Genomic DNA, 13,951 nt, shown 5'->3' on the forward strand with positions numbered 1-13,951 from the left:
TTGGAGAAATGTCTATTCAGGTCCTTTGCCCATTTTTTTTTTTTTTTGCTATTAAGTTATATGAGTTCTTTATGTATTTTGAATGTTAACCCCTATCAGATATATGGTTTTCAAATATTTTGTTCCCATTCCAAAATTTGCCTTTTCACTGTATTTTTTCCTTGTTGTTGTTGTTGTTTACTGTGCAGAAGCTTCTTAGTTTGATGTAATCCCACTTGTTTACTTTTTATTTATTTGTTTGTGCTTTAGGTGACATATCCAAAAATCATTACCAAGAATCATGTCAGGGAGCTTTATTATTATGTTTTCTTCTAGGAGTTTCATGGTTTCAGGTCTTCCATTTAAGACCTTAGTCCATTTTGAGTTAATTTTGTGAGTGGTGTAAGATATGGGTCCAATTTCATTCTTTTACATGTGAACATCCAATTATCCCAGAATCATTTATTAAAAATTCTTTCTTTTCTCCACTGAGTATTCTTCCCTATTAAATATTAGTGGATTGTATATGCTTGGTCTTATTTCTGGGCTCTCAATTCTATTCCATCAGTCTTTTGTATGTTATTATGCTAGTAGCATACTGTTTGATGGCTTTAGCTTTATAGTATAACTTGAAATCAGGAAGTGTGATCCCGCCTGCTCTTTTCTTCTTTTTCAGCATTTCTTTGGCTATTCAGGGTTTTTTGTGGTTCATATAACTTTTAGGAGTGTTTTTTCTACTTCTGTAAAATATGCCAGTGGAATCTGGATAGGGATTTTATTCAATCTATAGATGGCTTTTGGTAGTATTGACGTTTTAACAATATTAATTCTTCTAATTCATGAATACAGAATACCCTTCTACTTATTTGTATTTTTTTATTTTCTTTGATTTCTTTCATCAATGTCTTTCAGTCTTCAGAGTAGAGAAATTTTACTTGCTTAGTTAAATTTATTCTTAAGTATTTTATTTTTTATGCTATTGTAAATAGGATTGATTCCTTTATTATTTTTCAGAAAATTCACTATTAGCATATAGAAATGCTACTGATTTTTGTATGTTAATTTCATATCTTGAAACTTTACTGAATTCCTTGATTAGATCTTACAGGATTTTTTGTTGCATCGTTAAGATTTTTGTATATAAAACCAAGCTATCTGCAAATAGAGATGGTTTTACTTCTTCATTTACTTTTACTTATCTTTCTTGCCTGATTTCTCTAGGTAGGATTTCTAGTACTATTTCGAACAGGAGTGGTGAGAATAGACACCCTTGTCTTATTCCTGATCCTTAGAGGAAAAGGTTTCACCTTTTCACCATTAGTATGATGTTGAGGAAGCTGTGGGCTTGTCATATATGACTTTTATTATGTTGAGATATGTCCCTTTTATGACTTTTTGTTAAGAGCTTTTATTATGAATTTATGTTAAATTTTATCAAATGGTTTTTCTGTATTTATTGAGATGATTATATGATTTTTTTCTTTCTGTTAAGGTGCTGTATCACACTGATTTATTTGCATATGTTGAACCATCCTTGCATCCCAGGGATAAATCCCACTTGATCATGATCCTTTTAATGTGCTGATGAATTTGGTTTGCTAGTATTTTATTGAAATTTTTACATCTATAATTATCAGGGGTATTGACCTGTAGCTCTCATTTCTACTAGTGTCCTTTTCTGGTTTTAGTTTCACGATAATGCTGGCCTCATAAAACGAATTGGGAGTACTCACTCCTCTTCTATTTCTGGAAAAATTTGAGAAGCATTGGTGTTAATTCTTCTTTAAATGTTTGGTAAAATTCACGAGTGAAGCCATCTGGTCTTGAACTTTTGTTTGTTGGGATTTTTTTTTTTTTTTTTTTTTTTTTTTTTTTTTTTTTTTTGCGGTATGAGGGCCTCTCACTGCTGTGGCCTCTCCCATTGTGGAGCACAGGCTCTGGACATGCAGGCTCCGGATGCGCAGGCTGAGTGTCCATGGCTCACGGGCCCAGCTGCTCTGTGGCATGTGGGATCCTCCCGGACCGGGGCACAAACCCACGTCCCCTGCATCAGCAGGTGGACTCTAAACCACTGCGCCACCAGGGAACCCCTTTTGGGAGGTTTTTGATTACTGATTCAATCCCTTTGCTAGTAAATAGTCTATTCAGATTTTATATTTCTTCCTAATTCAGTCTTGGTAAATGATATGTTTCTAAGAATTTTTCCATTTATTCTAGGTTGCCCAGTTTGTTAGCATATAGTTGTCTGTTATGATCCTTTGAATTCTGTGGTATCAGTTATAAAGTCTGCTTTTTCAATTATAATTTTGTTCATTTGTGTCCTTTCTCTTTTTTCCTTGGTTAGTCTAGCTAAGGGTTTGTCAATTTTTCTTATCTTTTCAAAGAACCAACTCTTAGTTTGGATAATTTTCCAATTGTTTTTCTGTTCTCTATTTCATTTATTTCTATTCTAATCTTTATTATTTTCTTTCTTCTGTTAACTTTGTGCTCTGATCTTCTTTTTCTTGTTTTTAAAGCTGTAGAGTTAGGTTGTTTATTTGGGATCTTTCTTACTTCTTAAGTAGGTGTTTATTGCTATGAACCTCCCTCTTAGAACTACTTTTGCTGCATCCCACAAGTTCTGGTGTGTTGCATTTTCACTTTTGTTTGTCTCAAAAATTTTATTTCCTCTTTAACTTCTTCTTTGATCCATTGGTTGTTTAAGACAGTGTTGTTTAATTTCCTTGTTTTCATGAATTTTTCAGTTTTCTTCTTATTGATTCCTACTTTCATGCCATTTTGGTCACAGAAGATACTTGGTATGATTTTAATCTTCTTTAATTGCTAAGACTTGGTGCGTGGCCTAACATATGGTCTGTTCTAGAATTTTGTTGTACACCTGATAAGAATATATATTCTGCTATGAGAGATAGAATGTACTATATATGAATATTAAGATCATTTAGTCTTTAATGTTGTTCGAATCTGTCGTTTTCTTACTGATTCTTTGTCTGCATGAAATGTCTATTGACAGATGAATGGATAAAGAAGATGTGGTACATATATACAATGGCATATTACTCAGCCATAAAAAGGAATGAAATTGGGTCATTTGTAGAGATGTGAATGGACCTAGAGTCTGTCATAAAGGGTGAAGTAGGTCAGAAAGAGAAAGACAAACACTGTATATAAACGCATATATGTGGAATCTAGAAAAAATGATACAGTTGAACCTATTTGCAGGGCAGAAATAGAGACACAGACATAGAGAATGGCTGTGTGGGCATGGTGTGGGGGAAGGGGAGGGTGGGATGAATTGGGAGATTTGGATTGACATATATACACTACCATTTGTAAAATAGATAGCTAGTGGGAACCAGCTCTATAGCACAGGGAGCTCAGCTCTTTGCTCTGTGGTAACCTAGAGGGGTGGGACTGGGAGTGGGAGGGAGGTCCAAGAGGGAAGGCATGTATGTATACATATAGTTGATTCACCTCATTGTACAGCAGAAACTAACACAACATTATAATGCAATTATACCCCAATAAAATAAAATAAATAATTAAAATAAAAGTAGGGTAATAAAGCCCCCAACTAGAATTGTATTACTGTCTATTTATCCTTTTAGCACTGTCAGTTGCCTTTATATATTTAGGTACTCCAATGTTGGGTGCATACATATTTACAGTTGTTATATCTTCTTGATATATTGATCTTTTTATCATTATATAATGACATCCGTTGTCTTTATTCACCATTTTTCATTTAAAGTCAATTTTGTCTAAGTATAGCTACATCTGCTTTTTGTTGTTGTTATTATTTGCTTGAAATGTCTCTTTCCATCCCTTAACTCTCAGTCTATATGTGTTTTTAAGACTAAAATAAGACTCCTGTAGGCAGCATATTATTAGATCTTTTTTTAAAATCCATTCAGCCATTCGATGTCTTTTCTTTTTATCAGATTATAATCACTTTAAAATATTGTGTTAGTTTCTGCTGTACAATGAAGTGAATCAGCTATATGTATACACATATCCCCTCCCCCATGGACCTGCCTCTCACCACCCCATCCCACCCATCTAGGTCATCATAGAGCAAAGAGCTGAGCTCCCTGTGCTATAAAGCAGGGTCCCACTAGCTATCTGTTTTACACATGGTAGAATATATTTGTCAATCTTAATCTTCTAATTCATCCCACCCTCCCCTTTCCCCCCTTGGTGTCCATACATTTGTTCTCTACATCTGTGTCTCTATTTCTGCCTTGCGAACCAGTTCATCTGTACCATTTTTCTAGATTCCACATATATGCATTAATATACAATATTTGTTTTTCCCTTTCTGACTTACTTCTTACATACTTTATGACAGACTCTAGGTCCATTCACATCTCTACAAATGACCCAATTTCATTCCTTTTTATGGCTGAGTAATATGCCATTGTATATATGTACCACATCTTCTTTATCAATTCATCTGTTCTCCAAAGTGGCTGTATCCATTTACATTCCCACCAACAGTGCAAGAGGGTTCCCTTTTCTCCACACCAGCTCCAACATTTATTGTTTGTAGATTTACTGATGATGGCCATTCTAACCAGTGAGAGGTGATACCTCACTGTAATACTGATTGACAGTTCTCTAATAATTAGTGAGGTTGAGCATCTTTTCACATGCCTCTTGGCCATCTGTATGTCTTCTTTGGCTAAATGTCTATTTAGGTCTTCTGCCCATTTTTTGATTGGGTTTTTTTTTTATATTGAGCTCCTTGAGCTGTTTGTATATTTTGGAGATTAATCCTTTGTCTGTTGTTTCATTTACAAATATTTTCTCCCATTCTGAGGGTTGTCTTTTTGTCTTGTTTATTGTCTTTGCTGTGCAAACGTTTTTAAGTTCAGTTAGGTCCCATTTGTTTATTTATTTATTTTTTTAATTTTCATTACCCTAGGAGGTGGGTCAAAAAGATCTTGCTGTGGTTTATGTCAGAGAGTGTTTACCTATGTTTTCCTCTAAGAGTTTTATAGTGTCTGGTCTTATATTTAGTTCTTTAATCCATTTTGAGTTTATTTTTGTGTATGGTGTAAGGGAGTGGTCTAACTTCATTCTTTTACATGTAGCTGTCCAGTTTTCCCACCCCCACTTATTGAAGAGACTTTCTTTTCTCCATTGTATATTCTTGCCTCCTTTGTCACAGATTAGGTGACCATAGGTGCGTTGGTTTATCTCTGGGCTTTCTATCCTGTAGAAATTCATCTATATTTGAATTCATGTATATTTGAATGTTTGTTCCAGCACCATACTGTCTTGATTACTGTAGCTTTGTAGTATAGTATGAAGTCAGGGAGCTGATTCCTCTAGCTCCGTTTTTTGTTCTCAAGATTGGTTTGGTTATTCAGGGTCTTTTGTGTTTCCATATAGGTTGTAAAATTTTATGTTCTATTCTGTGAAGAATGCCATCGGCAATTTGAAAGGGATTGCATTGAATCTGTACATTACTTTGTGTAGTACAGTTACTTTCACAATATTGACCCTTCCAATCCAAGAACATGATATATTTCTCCATCTGTTTGTGTCCTTTTTGATTTCTTGCAACAGTGTTTCGTAGTTTTCTGACAACAGGTCTTTTGCCTCCTCAGGTACGTTTATGCCTAAGTATTTTATCCTTTTTCTTGTGATGGTAAGTGGGAGTGTTTCCTTAATTTCTGTTTCTGATTTTTCATTGTTAGTGTATGGTAATGCAAGAGATTTCTGTGCATCAATTTTGTATCCTGCACTTTATCAAATTCATTGATTAGCTCTAGTAGTTTTCTCGTGGCATCTTTAAGATTTTCTATGTAGAGTATCATGTTATCTGCAAACAGTGATGGTTTTACTTCTTCTTTTCCAATTCATATTACTCTTATTTCTTTTTCTTCTCTGATTGCCATGTTAGGACTTCCAAAATTATGTTGAGTAAGAGTGGTGAGAGTGGACATCCTTGTCTTACTCCTGATCTTAGAGGAAATGATTTCAGTTTTTCACCATTGAGAACAATGTTGGCTGTTGGTTTGTCATATATGGCCTTTATTATGTTGAGGTAGGTTCCCTCTATGCCCACTTTCTGGGGAGTTTTTTTCATAAATGAGTATTGAATTTTTTCAAAAGCTTTTTCTACATCTATTGAGATGATCATATGGTTTTCATTCTTTAATTTGTTAATATGGTGTATCACACTGATTTGCATACATTGAAGAATCCTTGCATTCCTGTGATAAATCCCACTTGATCATGGTGTATGATCCTTTTAATATGTTGTTGGATTCTGTTTGCTAGTATTTTGTTCAGGATTTTTGTGTTTATGTTCATCAGTGATATTGGTCTGTAATTTTTTTTTGTGTGTGTGATCTCTTTGTCTGGTTTTGGTATCAGGGTGATGGTGGCCTTGTAGAACAAGTTTGGGCATGCTCCTCCCTCTACAATTATTTTGGAAGATTTTAAGAATGATAGTTGATCACTCTTCTTTCAATGTTTGATAGAATTTGCCTATGTAGCCATCTGGTCCTGGACTTATGTTTGTTGAAAAGTTTTTAATTACAGTTTCAGCTTCATTACTTGTGACTGGTTTGTTTATATTTTCTAATTCTTCCTTGTTCAGGCTGGGAAGTTGTACATTTCCAAGAATTTGTCCATTTCTTCCAGGTTGTCCATTTTATTGGCATAGAGTTGCTTGTAGTAATCTCTTATGATTCTTTGTATTTCTGCAGTGTCTGTTATAATTTCTCCTTTTTCATTTCTAATTTTATTGATTTGAGTCCTCTCCCTTTTTGTCTTATTGAGTCTGGCTATAGGTTTATCAATTTTGCTTTCTCAAAGAAGTAACTTTTAGTTTTATTTATCTTTGCTATTGTTTTCTTCATTTTTATTTCATTTATTCCTGCTCTGATCTTTATGATTTCTTTCTGTCTACTAACATTGAGTTTTGTTTCCTCTTCTTTCTCTAGTGCCTTTAGGTGTAAGGTTAGATTGTTTATTTGAGATTTTTCTTGTTTCTTGAGGTAGGACTGTATTGCTATAAACTTCCCTCTTAGGACTGCTTTTGCTGAATTCCATAGTTTTGGGGTCATTGTGTTTTCATTGTCATTTGTTTCTGTTTATATTTTAATTTCCCCTTTTATTTCTTCAGTGATCTCTTGGTTATTTAGCAGCACACTCTTTAGCCTCTGTGTGTTTGTGTTTTTTAGTAGTTGTTTATTTTTCCTGTAATTGATTTCTAATCTCATAGCATTGTGGTCGAAAAAGATGCTTGATATGATTTCAATTGCCTTAAAATTTCCAAGGCTTGATATGTGATATATCCTGGAGAATAGTGTGCACTTGAGAAGAAAGTGTATTCTGCCGCTTTCAGGTGAAATGTCCTATAAATACCAATTAAATCTATCTGGTCTATTGTGTCATTTAAGCTTTGTGTTTCCTTACTTATTTTCTGTCTGGAAGATCTGTCCATTGGTGTAAGTGGGGTGTTAAAATCCCCCACTATTATTGTGTTACTGTTGATTTCCCCTTTTATGGCTATTAGCCTTTGCCTTATATATTGAGGTACTCCTGTGTTAGGTTCATAAATGTTTATAATTTTTATATCTTCTTCTTGGATTGATCCCTTGATCGTTATCTAGTGTCCTTTCTTATCTCTTGTAACAGTCTTTATTTTAAAATCTATTTTATCTGACATGAGTATTGCTACTCCAGCCTTCTTTTGATTTCCATTTGCATGGAATATCTTTTTCCATCCCCTCACTTTCAGTGTGTATGTGTCCCTAGGTCTAAAGTGGGTCTCTTGTAGACAGCACAGGTTTTGTTTTTATATCCATTCAGCTAGTCTGTGTCTTTTGGTTGGAGCATTTTATCCATTTACATTTAAGGTAATTATCAATATGTATGCTCCTATTACCAATTTCTTAATTGTTTTGGATTTGTTTTTGTATATCTTTTCCTTCTCTTGTTTTTCCTGCCTGGAGAAGTTCCTTTAGCATTTGTTGTAAAGCTGGTTTTGTGGTGCTAAATTCTCTTAGCTTTTGCTTGTTTGTAAAACTTTTGATTTCTCCTTCGAATCTGAATAAATCCTTACTGGGTAGAGTAATCTTTGTTGTACGTTTTTCCCTTTCATAACTTTAAATATATCCTGCCACTCCCTTCTGGCCTGCAGCATTTCTCCTGAAAAATCTGCAAATTCCCTTGTATGTTATTTGTTGCATTTCCCTTGCTGCTTTCAATATTTTTTCTTTGCATTTAATTTTTGTTAGTTTAATTAATATGTGTCTTGGTATGTTTCTCTTAAGGTTTATACTGTTTGGGACTCTCTGCACTTCCTGCACTTGGGTGTCTATTTCCTTTCCATGTTAGGCAAGTTTTTTTATTATAATCTCTTCAAATATTTTCTCTTCTTCTTTAAGGATTCTTATAATTCGAACATTGATGCATTTAATGTTGTCCCAGAAGTCTCTGAGACTGTCCTCAATTCTCTTCATTCTTTTTTCTTTATTCTGCTTCTCAGCAGTTATTTCCACCATTCTGTCTTCCAGCTCACTTATTCATTCTTTTTTTTTTCTTTTTTGGTATGTGGGCCTCTCACTGTTGTGGCCTCTCCTGTTGCAGAGCACAGGCTCCAGACATGCAGGCTCAGTGGACATGGCTCACAGGCCCAGCTGCTCCGTGGCATGTGTGATCCTCCCGGACCGGGGCATGAACCCACATCCCCTGCATCAGCAGGTGGACTCTCAACCACTGTGCCACCAGGGAAGCCCACTTATTCATTCTTTTCCCTCAATTATTCTGCTATTGATTCCTTCTAGTGTATTTTTCATTTTAGTTATTGTGTTGTTCATCACTGTTTGCTTGTTTTTTAGTTCTTCTATGTCTTTGTTCAACATTTCTTGTATTTTCTCGATCTGTGCCTCCATTATATTTCTGAGATTTTAGATCATCTTTACTGTCATTACTGTGAATTCTTTTTCAGGTAGGTTTTCTATTTCCTCTTCATTGATCTTCTAGGTTTTTCCCTTGCTCCTTCATCTGTAACATAGCTTTTGTCATCTCATTTTTTTGATGGGTGGGGCTATGTTCCTGTTGTACATGTTGCTTTCCCTGAGGGTTTCCACACTGGAGTTTGCAGGCAGTTACGTAGAGCCAGATCTTGATGCCAAGAAGAGAATCTCTGAGAGACTTCATTCAGATTAATATTCCCTGGGGTCTGAGGTTCTCTTTCAGTTTAGCAGTTTGGACTTGGTTGTCCTACCACAGGAGCTCAGGCCTGACCCCTGGCCTGTGGACCAAGATCCTGCAAGACAAGCAGTGCAACAAAAAAAGAAAAAAAAATAAAATGGAGCAGAACAATACAAAGAATAAAAATAAAATAAAAATAGAAAAATATATTAGAAAAATTAAAATATAAATGAAATAACAACACCAAGGTGGGTGGGGCTTAGGCAAGCATGTGGCTTAGGCAGGGTGGGGTTTAGGTGGGAGTGGAGGCTAGTCTCAGTATCCACACAGCCGAAAATGCCTTAGGGTTTTGGGGGGCAGGGTTTAGGCTCAGCGTGGTCCATCCTATCTCTTTTCATTGGAGAATTTAATTCACTTACTTTTAAAGTAGTTATTGATAGGTAAGGACTTACTCTTGTCATTTTATTTATTGTTTTCTGGTTGTTTTGTAGATTACTGTGCCTTGTTTCTCATGCTGTTGTCTTTGTGTGTGTGTGTTTGATGTTTTTTGGTATCAGTATGCTTTGACTTCTTTGTCATGTTCTTTTGTGTAATTTCTACAAGATTTTCACTTGTGGTTACCATGAGGTTTACATAAAATAGAACACCCTATTTTAAACTGATAACAACTTAACTTCAATAGAATTTGTAAACTTTACACTTTCACCTCCACCTCACTTTTTAGGTAATTGCTGTTATAATGTATATGTTTCTATATTATGTAACTGACAACAGATTATTACAGTTATGGTTATTTTTGCTATGCTCTTTTATTTTATGTTTTAAACAAAAGTTAAGTGAATTATGCATCATTATTACAATACTGCAGAAATAATGACTATATACTTATTACCAGTGAGATTTACCCTACCTTTTTTTGATGTTATTAACATTCTTTCACTTTCACTCAAAGAACTGCCTTTAGCATTTCTTATAAGGCAGGTCTGGTGGTAAACTCCCTCAGCTTTTGTTTGTTCAGTGAAGTCTTTATCCTTCCATTGTTTCTGAAAGAAAACTTCACCAAGTATAGAATTCTTAGTTGACGGTTATTTTTTTTTTCAATATTTCTAATATGTCATCCCATTCTCTCCTGGTCAGAAAAGTTCTGCTGATAATCTTATGGGGGTTCCCTTGTATGTGACTTCTGTCTTTTCTCTTGCTGCCTTTACAGTTCTTTTGTCTTTGACTTTTGACAATTTAATTGACGTGTCTCAGACTAGCCCTATTTAGATTCAATCTATTTGAGGTCCTTTGGGCCTCACGGATCTGGATGTTCATATCTCTCCCAAAATTGAGAAAGTTTTCAGACATTATTCCTTTAAATAGGCATTCTGTCTCTTTTTCTTTCTCTTCTTCTGGAATTCCCATTATGTGAATACTTTTTCCTTTTCAGTGTCTCCCAAATTCCCATAGGTTTCCTTCACTCTTATTCATTCTTTTTTATTTTTGCTCCTCTTCCTGGGTAACTTCCAGTGTTGTATCCTCCAGGTCACTGATTCTTCTGCATGGTTGAGTCTACTTTTGAAATTCTCTATTGAATTTTTCAGTTCAGTTATTGCATTTTTCATCTCTAGGAGTTTTGTTTATTTTGGTTTGTTTTTTGATGGTTGTTATTTCCTTGTCAAACTTCTCATTATATTCGTGCTTTGTTTTTCTAATTTTGTGTAGCAGTCTGTTTTTTCTTGTAGTTCCTTAAGAGGAATTTCCTTAAGAGGATTTTATTGAATTCTTTCTCTGGCATTTCATAGGTGTTCATTTTTAGGGCCAGTTATTGAAGTTTTATTAGTTTCCTTTGGTGATGTCATATTTACCTGATTTTTCATAATCTTTGATCCCTTACATTGATATTTGTGAATTTAAGTAATTGGGCTCCCCTTCCAGACTCTACAGTTTGGCTTTGGCAGAGACAGTTCTTCAGTAGTGAGCTCAGTTTGGGTTTTGGGATATGTCTGCTGATAATGTTTTGGGGCAGGTGGGGTCTGCTATTATGCCTTATTGGAGGCAGGGCAATTGTTTCAGCTTTGAGGATAGGGATAGGGGTTGTGCCACTGGCTGAGAAATGTTGGATAGGACTACTGGCTTGGTTCCCTACACAAGTGAGGTTGTAGGATGGGCTCCATGGTTGCCTGGATTCTCTGGTCAGACTTACTACATGGTTGGGACTAGTTACTATATCTAGTAGTAAATGGGACTTCTGTGTCCTGGCATGGCAGCAGTACAGGACCCAGGGCCTATACAGCTCATTGTTTGGGGACCCAAGCCAGTCCATAGTGTGCACGGACTTCCCTGGTCAGGTGAGGCCACTGGTTTTGCTCTGCAGATGGGGGAAGCCATGGACTGTGCTCTCTGTTCAAGTGCCACTGCATGTAGGTGTGTTGAATGAGCTGTGTAGCTTCCTGAGTGCTCTAGTTAGGTTCCCTGCTTGGACACATTAGAGACTGTCAATGAACAGGGCTATGAATTAGAATACTTGCCTGCATGTAGCAGGACAAGCAGCTCTAAAGCTGGTGAAGTTCTTTGTTGTTTTAACTCAAGCCAACCCACACCCCAAGTTCCCTGACTGAACATGGCTGCTGGCTTTGTTCTGCAAACTATTGGCTCTGCCTGCTTCTCAGTTCAAGTGCCACTGGGATGCACAATTTCCAGGAGTTGTCACCAGCCCTTCTGGTGAGATGGGGTCAGAAGACACTCTCCAAAGTAGGTGGGGCTGTGTCTCACCTACCCTGCCTAGGCAAGAGGGGGAGGTTTAGCTCCAGGGTATTCTCAGAGTCCCAAATAAGGTCTCAGATAGGGAGATGCCAGGACTTACCCTCAGTTTTGGCTATGAATTAATCCATCTGCTTGTGCATAGCATGGGAACATTCCACACCTGCTGCTGGTTTTGCTTCATGGGTAATCAGCTTTGTTCACCCACCTCTTGGCTTGAGCACCACTGGGTGACACTGCTTCCAGAAGTTATTGCCAGCTCCTCTGGTAAGATCAGCCTGGAAGACACTCACTATAGTGGGTGGGAATATGATTCAGCTCATTGCTTGGGCGTGGGCGAACTGGGCTCTAGGGTCAACAAATCTCCTTTGAAGATCTGAATCAGGCAGATCTGCTCTCCTCCAAGTTCCCAGCTTGGTTCTGCAGATGAGCAAAGCTGCTGGTTGGGATTACTACTTGGGCACTGCAGTATGAGCTTGGTCTGCCAAGATCTGTGTGCTGGTTGTTGCAAGCCCCTTCCCTCTTCTCTGTCACAGTCAGATTCCCTGTGGTTGAGCCCCACAGATTTCTCATCTTTGTGGTACAAGATCAGAGTAGGGGCTTTCACAAAATGACCCACAATGCTGGGTGGGCCTAGTTGTCTCTCCTGAGATCTCTTTTCCCACTGAGGGAACCAGAGGCTCAGGGAAGATCTGTCCAGGTGTGCTGTGCTAGCCTGGTGATGGGACAATGCTGTCAATGTATAGCCACCTCTTTTACCTTCTAATGAGGTCTGTCTTGGTCTCTGTGGTACAGGAGGTTGCTTCAGCCTTGTTCTAGGATTCCCCCAGAGGTGTCTTATTCTCAATAGTTGCTAGTTGTTGTTCTTGTGAGGGGGAGCAAAGCCAGGAACAACCTATGTCACCATTTTGGTGATGTCACTCTCTAGGATATATATTCTTAGAATGAAGTCCTCAGATATTACATTCTTGGTTTCAGTGGAGCCATTAGCATTATACATTGATCACTGCAGAAAACCCTAAGGTCTTTTTGGTAACCCTACATTTTTAACAAATATCGATAGTGGTTTCATTTGCTTTTTATTTCACCTCTTAGCAAAGCAAAATTAGCACTAAAGTGTAAATGTCTATCATGATATCTCAAGTATATTTCCATATAACCACAGGAAAAGAAATCAGCCTAGTCATCCTAACTTTTCCTCTTTACTGTTTCTATCCTTTCCCTCTCTGCTTTAATGAATCTTCTCTCCACTTTGTTCTCTTTTAATGGCATCAGTGATGTATACTCAAAGTAATAATAAATTGAACACATCTGAAATGGCTCCTTACAATTGATATAATGGGTAAAAGAATCTTTATTGGAACAGCCCACTTTAAAAAATCAGAATTATTTCAGATCATGAAGTTCCTTCGGTTTAATATTAGCCAAAAAGTGCTACCATTCAAATATATGATGTTTTGTTTAATTAACTAATTTCTTGTTTTCTACCCATTTCTTACTCTAACCAAAGGATCTTAAACTTGAACCTCTAGAAGAAGTTATTGAAGAGAATACTAAACCTGTAAGTACTTTCCCTATGTCAAAATTTTAGAAATATGTACTTTGAAAACATAAGTTAATTTCTTTAAAATTAGTTACTATCTCAGTGAAAATTAAAAAAAAATAATACCTGGGCATATTGCATTATGTGTGGCTAAGTAGGATTTTCTAAATTGTGATTTGTGGAAAACTAATACCCATTTCACAGGCGTTTTCTGTTATGTAATATGTGAAAAGTGAAATTTTTATGCATGTATAAATCAACGTTATTGAATAATTGAATGAATATGACTGGCAGAGAAGAGCAACATTCAAATTGTATCATAAACTAGGCTGAAGGATACACCTGAGCTGAAACTTGGTCTTATTAATTATTGTATTTTCAGCACATAGCCCAGGGACAAGATGCTCAGAAATCATTTTCCAAAGAAAAAAATTGATGTTTAGAGAAAAGTGAACATTTATGCTCGTGGGGAAAAGATGCCCATCCAGAAGTGTGGCAATTGATGGAGAC

At 36.4% G+C, this 13,951-nt stretch overlaps 1 protein-coding gene across 1 annotated transcript in view; it reads left to right on the plus strand.

Annotated features, from left to right (window-relative positions):
* Positions 1-13,951, plus strand: part of NECAB1 (N-terminal EF-hand calcium binding protein 1) — a 232,355-nt gene that overhangs the window by 184,539 nt on the left and 33,865 nt on the right. Inside the window, exon 9 of the mRNA XM_060116144.1 lies at positions 13,409-13,459. Within this exon, the coding sequence (XP_059972127.1) occupies positions 13,409-13,459 (51 nt within the window). The remainder of the gene's footprint in view (positions 1-13,408; positions 13,460-13,951) is intronic.

The sequence above is a fragment of the Mesoplodon densirostris genome, chromosome 13 (assembly GCF_025265405.1).
Source record: "Mesoplodon densirostris isolate mMesDen1 chromosome 13, mMesDen1 primary haplotype, whole genome shotgun sequence".
Taxonomy (NCBI): Eukaryota; Metazoa; Chordata; class Mammalia; order Artiodactyla; family Ziphiidae; genus Mesoplodon; species Mesoplodon densirostris.